The 14597-nt window shown below is 41.9% G+C and overlaps 1 protein-coding gene across 1 annotated transcript in view; it reads left to right on the top strand.

The window, feature by feature from the left end:
• The window catches only part of LOC141727683 (ATP-dependent DNA helicase Q4-like), a 65904-nt gene that overhangs the window by 22335 nt on the left and 28972 nt on the right, over positions 1 to 14597 (top strand). Inside the window, exons 8-10 of the mRNA XM_074533958.1 lie at positions 4490 to 4666; positions 7248 to 7427; positions 12497 to 12698. Coding sequence (XP_074390059.1) covers positions 4490 to 4666; positions 7248 to 7427; positions 12497 to 12698 — 559 coding nt within the window. The remainder of the gene's footprint in view (positions 1 to 4489; positions 4667 to 7247; positions 7428 to 12496; positions 12699 to 14597) is intronic.

Genomic DNA, 14597 nt, shown 5'->3' with positions numbered 1-14597 from the left:
CGTTTTTCCCGCCTTTTCTCCCTCAGTTTTTCCCTGTTTTCCCCCACATTTCCCCTCAGGTTTTCCCACTCTTTTCCTTTCAGTTTTTCCCACCCTTTTCCTGCCCTTTCCCCCACATTTTCCCTCAGTTTTTCCCTGTTTGCTCCCACTTTTCCCCCTCAGTTTTTCCTGCCCTTTTCTCCACCCTTTTCCTCTCAGGCTTTACCTGTTTTCCCCACCATTTCCCCCACGTTTCCCCTCAGGATTTCCCACTCTTTTCCCTTCAGTTTTTCCCACCCTTTTCCTGCCCTTTCTCCCACATTTTCCCACCCTTTCCCCCCACATTTTCTCTCAGTTTCCCCACATTTCCCCTCAGGTTTTCCCACTCCTTTCCCTTCAGTTTTTCCCACCCTTTTCCTGCCCTTTTCCCCACATTTCCCCTCAGTTTTTCCCTGTTTTCCCCCACATTTTCCCGCCCTTTTCCCCTCAGTTTTTCCTGGTTTTCCCACTCTTTCCCTCCACATTTCCCCTCAGTTTTTCCCTGTTTTCCCCACATTTCCCCTCAGTTTTTCCTTGTTTCCTCACACTTTTCCCCTCAGTTTTTCCCTGCTCTTTTCTCCACCCTTTCCTCCTCAGTTTTTCCCGCCCTTTCCCCCTCAGTTTTTCCCCGCCCTTTTCCCCTCACATTTCCCTTCCCTTTCCCCTCAGTTTTTCCCGCCCCTTTCCCCTCAGTTTTTCCCTGGTTTTCCCACTCTTTTCCCCACATTTTCCCTCAGTTTTTCCCACCCTTTTCCTGCCCTTTTCCCCACATTTCCCCTCAGTTTTTCCCTGTTTTCTCCCACATTTCTCCTCAGTTTTTCCCACCCTTTCCCTCTCAGTTTTTCCTGCCCTTTTCTCCATCCTTTTCCCTCAGTTTTTCCCTGGTTTTCCCACTCTTTTCCCACATTTCCCCTCACATTTCCCCGCCCTTTCCCCCACTTCTCCCTTCAGTTTTCCCTTCCCACTTTTCCCTAACCCCTCAATCCCCATTTCCCCCAGGTGAGGAGCGGCCAGGCCCAGCTCCTGCTGCTTTCCCCACAATCCATCACGGCCTCGGGATTCTTTTCCCGCCTTTTCCCTCTCATTTCCCCTCAGTTTTTCCCACTCTTTTCCCTTCAGTTTTTCCCACCCTTTTCCTGCCCTTTTTCCCACATTTCCCCTCAGTTTTCCCCTCCCTTTCCCCCTCAGTTTTCCCCTGTTTTCCCCCACATTTCCTCTCATTTTTTCCCACTCTTTTCTCTTCATTTTTCCCACCCTTTTCTTGCCCTTTCCCCCCCATTTCCCCTCAGGTTTTCCCGCCCTTTCCCCTTCAGTTTTTCCCTGTTTTCCCCCCACATTTTCCCTCAGTTTTTCCCTGTTTGCTCCCACTTTTTCCCCTCAGTTTTTCCGGCTCTTTTCTGCATCCTTTTCCCCTTGGTTTTTACTCCTTTCTCCCATATTTTCCCTCAGTTTTTCCCGCCCTTTCCCCCTCAGTTTTTCCCGCCTTTTCCCCCTCAGTTTTTCCCTGTTTTCCCCCACATTTCCCCTTAGTTTTTCCCACTCGTTTCCCTTCAGTTTTTCCCATGTTTCCCCTCAGTTTTTCCCGCCCTTTTCCCCTCAGTTTTTTCTTATTTTCCCCCACATTTTCCTCAGTTTTTCCCACCCTTTTCCCCTCACATTTCCCCTCCCTTTCCCCCCCATTTCCCCCCTCAGTTTTCCCTTCCCTTCCTCCCACTTTTCCCTAACCCCTCAATCCCCATTTCCCCCAGGTGAGGAGGGGCCAGGCCCAGCTCCTGCTGCTTTCCCCTGAATCCATCACGGCCTCGGGATTCTTTTCCCGCCTTTTCCCTCTCATTTCCCCTCAGGTTTTCCCACTCTTTTCCCTTCAGTTTTTCCCACCCTTTTCCTGCCCTTTTTCCCACATTTTCCCGCCCTTTCCCTTCACATTTTCTCTCAGTTTCCCCACATTTCCCCTCAGGTTTTCCCACTCTTTTCCCTTCAGTTCTTCCCACCCTTTTCCTGCCCTTTTTCCCACATTTCCTCTCAGTTTTTCCCTGTTTTTCACCACATTTCCTCTCATTTTGTCCCACTCTTTTCTCTTCATTTTTTCCCACCCTTTTCTTGCCCTTTTCCCCTCAGGTTTTCCCACTCTTTTCTCTTCATTTTTTCCCACCCTTTTCTTGCCCTTTTCCCCACATTTCCCCTCAGGTTTTCCCACTCTTTTCTCTTCAGTTTTTTCCGCCCTTTTCCCCTCAGTTTTTCCCTGGTTTTCCCACTCTTTCCCCCACATTTCCCCTTGCTTTTTCCCACTCTTTTCCTGCCCGTTTTCCCACATTTCCCCTCATTTTTTCCCACCCTTTCCCCTCAGTTTTTCCCTGGCTTTCCCACCGTTTTCCCCACATTTTCCCTCAGTTTTTCCCACCCTTTTCCCTCACATTTCCCCTCCCTTTCCCTTCCCTTCCTCCCACTTTTCCCTAACCCCTCAATCCCCATTTCCCCCAGGTGAGGAGCGGCCAGGCCCAGCTCCTGCTGCTTTCCCCACAATCCATCACGGCCTCGGGATTCTTTTCCCGCCTTTTCCCCCTCATTTCCCCTCAGGTTTTCCCACTCTTTTCCCTTCAGTTTTTCCCACCCTATTCCTGCCCTTTTCCCCTCAGTTTCCCTCCATTTTTCCTGCTCTTTTCCCTGCCCTTTCCTAGACGTTTTCCCTCAGGTTTTCCCACCCTTTTCCCCTCAGTTTTCCCCACATTTCCCTTCACTCCCCCCCCATTTTCCCACTTCTCCCCTCAGTTTTTCCCGCCTTTTTTCCCACATTTTCCCTCAGTTTTTCCCTGTTTGCTCCCACTTTTCCCCCTCAGTTTTTCCTGCCCTTTTCTGCACCCTTTTCCCCTCAGGTTTTACTCCTTTCTCCCACATTTTCCCCTCAGTTTTTCCCTGCCCTTTCCCCCTCACATTTTCCCTCCCTTTCCCTCACTTTTCCCCTCAGTTTTTACTCCTTTTCCCCACATTTCCCCTCAGTTTTTCCCACCCTTTTCCCCACATTTCCCTTCACTCCCCCCCCATTTTCCCACTTCTCCCCTCAGTTTTTCCCGCCTTTTCCCCCACATTTTCCTGGCCTTTTCTGCACCCTTTTCCCCTCTGTTTTTACTCCTTTCCCCCACATTTCCCCTCAGTTTTTCCCACCCTTTCCCCTCAGTTTTTCCTGTCTTTTCCCCCCACATTTTCCCTCAGTTTTTCTGTTTCCCCCCACTTTTCCCTCAGTTTTTCCTGCCCTTTTCTCCACCCTTTTCCCCTCAGTTTTTACTCCTTTTTCCCACATTTCCCCTCAGTTTTTCCCTGCTTTCCCCTCAGTTTTTCCTCCCTTTCCCCCTCAGTTTTTCCCTGGTTTTCCCACTCTTTTCCCCACATTTCCCCTCAGTTTTTCCCACCCTTTTCCTGCCCCTTTTCCCACATTTTCCCTCAGTTTTTCCCTGTTTTCCCGCCCTTTTCCCCTCAGTTTTTCCCGCCCTTTCCCCTTCAGGTTTTCTTGCCCTTCCCCCTCAGTTTTCCCTGGTTTTCCCACTCTTTTCCCCAAATTTCCCCTCAGTTTTTCCCTGTTTTCTCCCACATTTCCCCTCAGTTTTTCCCTCCTTTTTCCCCTCAGTTTTTCCCTGGTTTTCCCACCCTTTCCCCCACATTTCTCCTCAGGTTTTCCCACTCTTTTCCCTTCAGTTTTTCCCACCCTTTTCCTGCCCTTTTTCCTGCATTTCCCCTCAGTTTTTCCCTGTTTGCTCCCACTTTTCCCCCTCAGATTTTCCCGCCCTTTCCCCCTCAGTTTTCCCCTGTTTTCCCCCACATTTCCTCTCATTTTTCCCACTCTTTTCTCTTCATTTTTTCCCACCCTTTTCCTGCCCTTTTCCCCACATTTCCCCTCAGTTTTTCCCACCCTTTCCCCTTCACATTTCCCCTTCCTTTCCCCCTCGCATTTCCCCTCAGTTTTTCCCACCCTTTTCCCCTCAGCTTTTCCCTTGCTTTTCCACTCTTTTTCCCGCCCTTTCCCCCCACATTTCCCCTCAGTTTCCCCACATTTCCCCTCAGTTTTTCCCACTCTTTTCCCTTCAGTTTTTCCCACCCTTTTCCTGCCCTTTTTCCCACATTTCCCCTCAGTTTTTCCTGCCCTTTTCCCCTCAGTTTTTCCCCGCTTTTCCCACTCTTTTCCCCACATTTCCCCTCAGGTTTTCCCATTTTTTTCCCTTCAGTTTTTCCCACTCTTTCCCTGCCCTTTTCCCCTCAAGTTTTCCCCATTTCCCCCAGGTGAGGAGCGGCCAGGCCCAGCTCCTGCTGCTTTCCCCAGAATCCATCACGGGTTCCGGATTCTTTTCCCGCCTTTTCCCACATTTCCCCTCAGGTTTTCCCACTCTTTTCCCTTCAGTTTTTCCCTGTTTTCTCCCAATTTTCCCCTCAGTTTTCCCTTCCCACTTTTCCCTAACCCCTCAATCCCCATTTCCCCCAGGTGAGGAGTGGCCAGGCCCAGCTCCTGCTGCTTTCCCCAGAGTCCATCACAGGTTCCGGATTCTTTTCCCGCCTTTGCCGCCATTTCCCCCCGGTGGCTTTCGCCTGCCTGGACGAGGCCGACTGCGTTTCCCGCTGGGCGCACAACTTCCGGCCGGCCTACCTGCGCGTCTGCAAGGTGAGGGGGAGAAAAATCACAAAACACCACAGAAAATCACAAAAATACCCCTCAGAAAATTCCCTAAAATACCACAGAAAATCCTCCAAAAACCCCTCAAAAAATTCCCTAAAAAAACCTCAGAAAATTCCCTTAAAAAACCTCCGAAAATCCTCCAAAAAAAAACCAAAAAAACCTCAGAAAATTCCCTAAAAATCTCCAAAAATACTCCAAAAAAATCTCCGAAAATCCTCCAAAAAAATCTCCAAAAATCCTCCAAAAAAACCTCTGAAAATCCTCCAAAAAAATCCCCAAAAGCCTCAGAAAATTCCCTAAAAAAACCTAAAAAAATCCTCCAAAAAAACCTCAGAAAATCCCCAAAAAATCCCCAAAAAATCCCCAAAAACATCAGAAAATCCTCCAAAAAAACCCCAGAAACCTCCCAAAATTCCCAAAAACCTCTGAAAATCCTCCAAAAAACCTCAGAAAATTCCCTTAAAAAACCTCCAAAAATCCCCAAAAAAACCCCAAAAACCTCAGAAAATCCCCCAAAAAACCGAAGAAAATTCCCTTAAAAAAACCTCCGAAAATACTCCAAAAAAACCTCTGAAAATCCCCCAAAAATACCCCCAAAACCTCAGAAAATCCTCCAAAAAATCCCCGAAAAAAACCCCAAAAATCCTCCAAAAAACCCCAAAAACTTCCGATAACCCTCCAAAAAAACCTCTGAAGACCCTCAAAAAAAACCTCCGAAAATCCTCCAAAAAAACCTCAAAAAATCCCCAAAAAAACCCCAAAAACTTCCGATAACCCTCCAAAAAAACCTCAGAAAATCCTCCAAAAAAAACCCCAAAAAACCTCTGAAGATCCCCAAAAAAACCTCAGAAAATCCCCATTAAAACCTCAGAAAATCCTCACAAAAAACCTCCCAAAATCCTCCAAAAATCCTCCAAAAAAACCTCTGAAGATTCCCTAAAGAAACCTCAGAAAATCCTCCAAAAAAACCCCAAAAAATCCCCAAAAACCTCCAAAAATCCTCCAAAAAAAACCCTCAGAAAATCCTCCAAAAAAACCTTCAAAAATTCCCTAAAAAGACTCGGAAAATCCCCAAAAAAACCTCAGAAAATCCCCCCAAAAAACTTCAGAAAATCCCCCGAAAGACCCCAAAAACCTCCAAAAGTTCCCCAAAAAATCCCCAAAAAAACCTCAGAAAATCCTCCAAAAAAACCCCAAAAAAACCTCAGGAGATTCCCTAAAAAAACCTCAGAAAATCCTCCGAAAAACCTCAGAAAATTCCTTTAAAAAACCTCAGAAAATCCCCAAAAGCCTCAGAAAATTCCCTAAAAAAACCTAAAAAAATCCTCCAAAAAAAACTCCGAAAATTCCCTAAAAAAACCTCCGAAAATCCCCAAAAATCCCCCAAAAAACCCCCAAAAAACTTCAGAAAATTCCCTTAAAAATCTCCAAAAATCCTCCCAAAAAAAACCCCAAAAAATTCCCATAAAAACCCCTGAAAATCCTCCAAAAAACCCTCAGAAAATCCCCAAAAAACCTCTGAAAATCCCCAAAAAACCTCTGAAAATCCCCGAAAAACCTCAGAAAATCACCAAAAAAAACCCAAAAACCTCAGAAAATCCTCCAAAAAAACCTCAGAAAATTCCCTTACAAAACCTCCGAAAATCCCCCAAAAAAACCTCCGAAAATTCACTAAAAAACCTCAGAAGATTCCCTAAAAAAACTCAGAAAATCCCTAAAAAAACCCCAAAGACCTCCGAAAATCCTCCAAAAAAACCCCAAAAAATCCTCCAAAAAAACTCCAAAAATCCTCCAAAAAAACCTCAGAAAATCCCAAAAAAAACCCCAAAAACCTCCGAAAATCCTCCAAAAAAACCTCAGAAAATTCCCTTAAAACAATCTCCGAAAATCCCCATAAAAACCTCAGAAAATCTCCAAGAAAACCCCAAAAAATCCTCCAAAAAAACCCCAAAAAAACCTCAGAAAATCCCCAAAACCCCCCCCCCAAAAAAAAAACCCAAAAAACCCCCCAAAAAACCCAAAAACCTCCGAAAAATCCCAAAAAATCCTCAGACAATCCTCCAAAAAAACCTCTGAAGACCCTCCAAAAAAACCCCAAAAACTTCTGATAATCCTTCAAAAAAACCTCCAAAATTCCTCCAAAAAATCCCCCAAAAAACCCCCAAAAACCTCCGAAAATCCTCCAAAAACACCTCAGAAAATCCCCAAAAAAAACTCCGAAAAAACCCCAAAAACCTCTGAAAATCCTCCAAAAAAACCTCAAAAAACCCCTCAGAAAATCCTCCAAAAAAACCTCTGAAAATCCCCAAAAAAACCTCTGAAAATCCTCCAAAAAATCTCAGAAAATCCCCAAAAAACCCTCCGAAAATCTTCCAAAAAATCCCCAGAAAATCCCCCCAAAAAACCCCAAAAACCTCCGAAAACCCCAAAAAAACCCTAAAAAAACCTCAGAAAATTCCCTAAAAAACCCCCCCAAAAAAACCCAAAAAACCCCTCAGAAAATCCCCAAAAAAATCCCCAATAAAACCCCAATAAAACCCAAAAAAATTGAATTTTTCCCCTGCAGGTGCTCCGGGATCAGTGGGGCGTGCGCTGCCTGCTGGGGCTCACGGCCACGGCCGGGGCAGCCTCAGTGCGGGAGCTGGGGCGGGAGCTGGGGGTGCCTGAGGGGCCCCCGAGCGTCGGCGCCTTCGGGATCCCCCCCAACCTGCGGCTGTCGGTGGCCGTGGAGAGAGACCCTGACCAGGTGTGTGGGGGAATGGGGGAGGGGGAAAATTCCCTTTTTGAGGGGTTAAAATTGCATTTTTTGGGCTTAATTCCACATTTTCTGAGGGAAAATCCCCAGGTATGGGGCTTAAAATGGCGGTTTTTGGGATTAATTCTGCATTTTCTGAGGGAAAATCCTCGGGTTTAGGGGTTAAAATTGAATTTTTTGGGATTAATCGCGCATTTTCTGAGGGAAAAATTCTGTGCTTTGAACCTAAAATTGCGTTTTTTGGAAGAAATCCTACATTTTCTGAGGGGAAATCCCCGTTTTTAGGGCTTTAAATTGAATTTTATGGGATTAATTCCACATTTTCTGAGGGAAAATCCCCGGGTTTGGGGCTTAAAATGGCGGTTTTTGGGATTAATTCCACATTTTCTGGGGGAAAATCCCCGGGTTTGGGGCTTAAAATGGCGTTTTTTGGGATTAATCCCACATTTTCTGAGGGAAAATCCCCAGGTTTAGGGCTTAAAATTGAATTTTATGGGAAAAAATCCCCGTTTTTAGGGCTTAAAATTGAATTTTTTGGGATTAATCACACATTTTCTGAGGGAAAAGTCTCGGTCTTAGGGCTTAAAATGGCGTTTTTTGGAAAAAAATCGACATTTTCTGAGGGGAAATCCCTGGTTTTAGGGGTTAAAATTGAATTTTTTGGAAAAAAATTCCACATTTTCTGAGGGAAAAAGTCTATGTTTTGAACCTAAAATTGCACTTTTTGGGATTAATTCCACGTTTTCTGAGGGAAATCCCCATTTTTAGGGGTTAAAATTGAATTTTATGGGAAAAAATCCCCATTTTTAGGGCTTAAAATTGCTTTTTTAGGGAAAAAATCCACATTTTTAGGGGTTAAAATTGAATTTTTTGGGAAAAAATCCACTTTTTCTGAGGGGAAATCCCCGGGTTTAGGGGTTAAAATTGAATTTTTTGGGATTAATTCCACATTTTCTGAGGGAAAATCCCCAGTTTTAGGGGTTAAAATTGAATTTTTTGGGAAAAAATCGACATTTTCTGAGGGAAAATCCCCAGGTTTGGGGCTTAAAATGGCGTTTTTTGGAAAAAAATCCACAGTTTCTGAGGGGAAATCCCCGTTTTTAGGGGTTAAAATTGATTTTTTTTGGAAAAAATTGACATTTTCTGAGGGGAAATCCCCAGGTTTAGGGGTTAAAATTGAATTTTTTGAATAAAAAATCCGCATTTTCTGAGGGAAAGTCCTCAGTTTTGGGGCCTGAAATTGCATTTTTTGGGATTAATCGCACATTATCTGAGGGAAAAGTCTCGGTCTTAGGGCTTAAAATTGAATTTTTTGGGATTAATTGCGCATTTTCGGAGGGAAAATCTCCAGTTTTAGGGCTTAAAATTGGATTTTTTGGGATTAATTCTGCATTTTCTGAGGGAAAAATCCCCATTTTAGGGCTTAAAATTGGTTTCTTTGGGATTAATTCCACATTTTCTGAGGGAAAGTTCCCATTTTTAGCGCTTAAAATTGAATTTTTTGGAAAAAAATCCACATTTTCTGAGGGAAAAAGTCTATGTTTTGAACCTAAAATTGCAGTTTTTGGGATTAATTCTGCATTTTCTGAGGGAAAATCCCCGGGTTTAGGGTTTAAAATTGATTTTTTGGGATTAATTCCACGTTTTCTGAGGGAAAATCCCCGTTTTTAGGGCCTGAAATTGCATTTTTTGGGATTAATTCCACATTTTCTGAGGGAAAATCCCCAGTTTTAGGGCTTAAAATTGAATTTTTTGGGAAAAAATTGACATTTTCTGAGGGAAAATCCCCGTTTTTAGGGGTTTAAATTGAATTTTTTGGGAAAAAATCGACATTTTGTGAGGGAAAATCCCCGTTTTTAGGGCTAAAAATTGAATTTTTTGGGATGAATTCCACGTTTTCTGAGGGAAAATCCTCATTTTTAGGGCTTAAAATTGCATTTTTTGGGATTAATTCCCCATTTTCTGAGGGAAAATCCCCGTTTTTAGGGCGACCCCGACCTGGTGCAGGCGGGAAATCCCCAGGGCTGGGGGAAAATTGAATTTTTGGGGAAAAAATCCACATTTTTAGGGGTTAAAATTGAATTTTATGGGAAAAAATCCCTGGTTTTAGGGGTTAAAATTGAAGTTTTTGGGAAAAAATCCCCAGTTTTAGGGGTTAAAATGGCGTTTTTTGGAAAAAAATCCACATTTTCTGAGGGAAAATCCCCGGGTTTGGGGCTTAAAATTGCTTTTTTTGGAAAAAAATCCATGTTTTCTGAGGGAAAATCCCCGTTTTTCGCGCCGAAAATGGCATATTTTGGTATCATTCCCACATTTTTTGAGGGAAAAAGCCCCATTTTAGGGCTTAAATGGGTTTCTTTGGGATTAATTCCACGTTTTCTGAGGGAAAAATTTCATTTTTAAGGACACAAGAGGCATTGTATGGGATGAATTCCACATTTTGTGAGGGAAAATCCCCGTTTTTAGGGGTTAAAATTGCTTTTTTTGAAAAAAAAGCCACATTTTTAGGGCTTAAAATTGATTTTTTTTTTATTAATTCCACATTTTCTGAGGGAAAAGTCTCGGTCTTAGGGCTTAAAATGGCATTTTTGGGGATTAATTCCACATTTTCTGAGGGAAAATCCCCGTTTTTAGGGGTTAAAATTGAATTTTTTGGGATTAATCGCACATTTTCTGAGGGAAAATCTCCATTTTTAGGGCTTAAAATTGAATTTTTTGGGATTAATTCCACATTTTCTGAGGGAAAATTCTCGGTCTTAGGGCTTAACATGGCGTTTTTTGGAAAAAAATCCCCATTTTCTGAGGGAAAATCCCTGGGTTTGGGGCTTAAAATGGCTTTTTTTTGAAAAAATTCCACATTTTCTGAGGGGAAATCCCCATTTTTAAGGCCTGAAATTGCATTTTTTGGGATTAATCGCACAGTTTCTGAGGGGAAATCCCCGTTTTTAGGGGTTAAAATGGCTTTTTTTGGAAAAAAAATCCATGTTTTCTGAGGGGAAATCCCCATTTTTAGGGCTTAAAATTGAATTTTTTGGGAAAAAATCGACATTTTGTGAGGGAAAATCCCCATTTTTAGGGCTTAAAATTGCATTTTTTGGGATTAATCCGGCGTTTTTTGAGGGAAAATCCCCGTTTTTAGGGCTTAAAATGCCCTTTTTTGGGAAAAAATCCACGTTTTCTGAGGGAAAATCCTCGTTTTTAGGGGTTAAAATTGAATTTTTTGGGATTAATTCCACGTTTTCTGAGGGAAAATCCCCATTTTTAGGTCTTAAAATTGAATTTTTTGGGAAAAAATTGACATTTTCTGAGGGAAAATCCCCGTTTTTAGGGGTTAAAATTGAATTTTTTGGGAAAAAATCCACATTTTTAGGGGTTAAAATTGAATTACTTGAGATTAATTCTGCGTTTCCTGAGGGAAAATCCCCGTTTTTAGGGCGACCCCGACCAGGTGCGGGCGGGAAATCACCGGGTGTGGGGGGAAAATTGGGTTTTTTGGAAAAAAATCGACATTTTCTGAGGGGAAATCCCCGTTTTTAGGGGTTAAAATTGCTTTTTTTGGGAAAAAATCCACATTTTCTGAGGGAAAATCCCCAGGTTTAGGGGTTAAAATTGAAGTTTTTGAAAAAAAATGCCCATTTTTAGGGCTTAAAATTGAATTTTTTGGGATTAATCGCGCATTTTCTGAGGGAAAAAGTCTATGTTTTGAACCTAAAATTGCATTTTTTGGGATTAATTCCACATTTTCTGAGGGAAAAGCCCATGTTTTTAGGCTCTAAATTGCTTTTTTTGGGATGAATTCCACATTTTCTGAGGGAAAAGTCTCGGTCTTAGGGCTTAAAATGGCGTTTTTTGGGAAGAAATCGACATTTTCTGAGGGGAAATCCCTGGTTTTAGGGGTTAAAATTGAATTTTATGGGATTAATTCCACGTTTTCTGAGGGAAAATCCCCGGGTTTGGGGCTTAAAATTGCTTTTTTTGGAAAAAAATCCCCATTTTTAGGGCTTAAAGTTGATTTTTTGGGAAAAAATCCACATTTTGTGAGGGAAAATCCTCATTTTTAAGGCCTGAAATTGCATTTTTTGGGATTAATTGCGCATTTTCTGAGGGAAAAACTCCATTTTTAGGGCTGAAAATTGCTTTTTTTTGGAAAAAATCCACATATTCTGAGGGAAAATTCTCCATTTTAAGGCCTCAAATTGCCTTTTTTGGGGGAAATCCTACATTTTCTGAGGGAAAAGTCCAGATTTCTAGGGCCTCATACCACAATTTCTGGGATTAATTCCACATTTTCTGAGGGAAAATCCCTGTTTTTAGGGGTTAAAATTGAATTTTTTGGGAATAATTCCACATTTTCCGAGGGAAAATCCCTGTTTTTAGGGGTTAAAATTGAATTTTTTGGGATTTATTCTGCATTTTCTGAGGGAAAATCCCCGTTTTTATGTGTTAAAATTGATTTTTTTGGGAAAAAATCCACATTTTCTGAGGGGAAACCCCCATTTTTAGGGGTTAAAATTGAATTTTTTGGGATTAATCGCACATTTTCTGAGGGGAAAAGTTCCGTTTTTTGCCAAAAAATCCCATTTTTATGGGGAAAAAACCCAATTTTTTTTCTAAAAATTCTGTTCTAGGGTAAAAAAATCTCAATTTTTCTGGGAAAAAAATCCAAATTTTTGGGACAAATAACTTCTTTTTTACCATTTTATGGTAAAAAAATCTCAAATTTTTTGCAGAAAATTCCCTTTTTTATTGGGGGGAAAATATCGGTTTTTTGGGGAAAAAAATTCTTTTTTTGAGGTAAAAAATCTCAATTTTTTGGGACAAATTCTTCTTTTTTTCCTCGTTTTTATGGGCAAACCCCCAATTTTTGGGAACAAATTCCCCATTTTTATGGGGAAAAATCCCAATTTTTCTTTTTACCCTAAAATGGAATTTTTACAAAAAAATCTCAATTTTTCTGGAAAAAAAATCCGATTTTTTGGGCCAAATTCCTGGATATTTTTGCCATTTTTCTGTTCTAACCCCCCAATTTTTTGGTGAAAATTCCGGATTTTTCCCTGCAGGCCGTGCTGCGGATGCTGCGCCGCTGGAGCTCGGAGGAATTTGGGAATTCTGGGAATTCTGGGAATTCTGGGAATTCCGGGAATTGTGGGAATTGTGGGAATTGCGTGCTGGTTGTGTGCACGCGCAGGGAGGACAGCGAGCGCCTGGCCCAGCTCATCCAGAGCGAATTCCCTGAGGTGCCCGGCATGGAAACCATCAAAGGTGGGGAAAAAATGGGAATTTTGGGGGAAAAATTTAGGGAAAAATGGGAAAAATTGGGGAAAAAATGGGAAAAAATTGGGGAAAAATTGGGGAAAAATGGGAAAAAATGGGGAGAATATTGGGGGAAAATTGGGGAAAATATTGGGGAAAATTGGGGGAAAAATGGGGGAAAAATGGGAAAAAAAGGGGGGAAAATTGGGGAAAAATTGGGGAAACAATTGGGGGGAAAATGGGGGAAATTTGGGGGAAAATGGGGGAAATTTGGGGAAAAATCAGGAAAAATTTGGAGGAAAAATGGGGAAATTACGGGAAAGAAAGGGGGAAAAAAATCGGTGAATTTTGTGGGGAAAATGGAAAAAACCGGGAAAAATTGGGGAAAAAATGGGGGAAAATTGGGGGAAGAATGGGGGGAAAATTGGGGAAAATATTGGGGAATATTGGGGAAAAAATGGGGGATTATTTGGGGAAAAATCAGGAAAAATTTGGGGAAAAATGGGTAAAAATTGGGGGGAAAATGGAAAAAAATTGGGGGACAATTTGGGGAAAAAATTGGAAAAGTTTGGGGAAAAGTTTGGGGGAAATTTGGGAAAAAGTTGGGGGAAATAATTGGGGAAAAATTGGGGAAAAGTTTGGGGGAAATTTGGGGAAAATTTGGGGAAAAATCAGGAAAAATTTGGGGAAAAATGAGGGGAAATTGGGAAAAAGTTGGGGAAAAATGGGAAAAATTGGTAAAAAATGGGAAAAGTTTGGGGAAAAAATGGGAAAAATTTGGGGAAAATTGGGGAAAATATTGGGGAATATTGGGGGAAAAATGGGAAAGAATTGGGGAATTTTGGGGAAAAATTGGGGGAAGAAATGGGAAAAAAAATGGGGGATTTTGGGGGGAGAAGGGAAAAACTTGGGGGTGAAAATTGGGAAAAATTTGGGGGAAAAATGGGAGAAAATTGGGGAAATAATTGGGTTAAAAATGGGAATAGTTTGGGGAAAAGTTTGGGGGAAATTTGGGAAAAATTGGGTAAAAAATGGGGAAAATTTGGGGGAAAATTTGGGGAATATTGGGGAAAAAAGGGGAAAATTTGGGGGAAAAATGGGGGAAAATTCGGGAAAAATTGGGGGAAATTTGGGGGAAAAATGGGAAAAGTTTGGGGAAAAATTGGGGAAAAGTTTGGGGGAAATTTGGGGAAAAAGTTGGGGGAAAATTGGGGAAAAAATGGGGGAAAAATGGGGAAATTTGGGGAAAAAATGGGGAAAAATTTGGGGGGAGAAGGGAAAAAATTGGGGGGGAAATCGGGAAAAAATTGGGGAAAAAAATCGGTGATTTTTTTTGGGAAAAATTGGGGGAAAAATGGGGGAAAAATGGGGAAAAGTTTGGGGGGAAAATTGGGGAAAAATGGGGGAAAAAAATGGGAAAATTTGGGGGAAAAATGGGGAAAATTGGGAAAAGTTTGGGGAAAAATTTTGGGGAAAAATTTGGGGGAAAATGGGAAAAATTTGGGGGAAAATTGGGAAAAGTTTGGGGAAAAAAATGGGGGTGAAATTTGGGGGAAAAATTGGGGAATTTTGGGGGGAGAAGGGAAAAAAATTGAGGGTGAAAATCGGGAAAAATTTTGGGGGAAAATGGGAAATATTTGGGGAATTTGGGGGGAAAAATTGGGGGAAAATGGAAAAAATTGGGGGAAAGTTTGGGAAAAGTTTGGGGGAAATTTGGGGAAAAAGTTGGGGAAAAAATTGGGGAAAAAATTGGGGGAAAATGGAAAAAATTGGGAGAAAATTTGGTGAAAAGTTTGGGGAAAAATTGGGGAAATAATTGGGGAAAGTTTGGGGAAAAGTTGGGGAAAAATGGGAAAAAATTGGGGGAAAATTTGGGGAAAAAATTGGGGAATTTTGGGGGGAGAAGGG

The sequence above is a fragment of the Zonotrichia albicollis genome, unplaced genomic scaffold, assembly GCF_047830755.1.
Source record: "Zonotrichia albicollis isolate bZonAlb1 unplaced genomic scaffold, bZonAlb1.hap1 Scaffold_186, whole genome shotgun sequence".
In the NCBI taxonomy this organism is placed as follows: Eukaryota; Metazoa; Chordata; class Aves; order Passeriformes; family Passerellidae; genus Zonotrichia; species Zonotrichia albicollis.
This window is presented reverse-complemented; position numbering and strand designations above follow the sequence as displayed.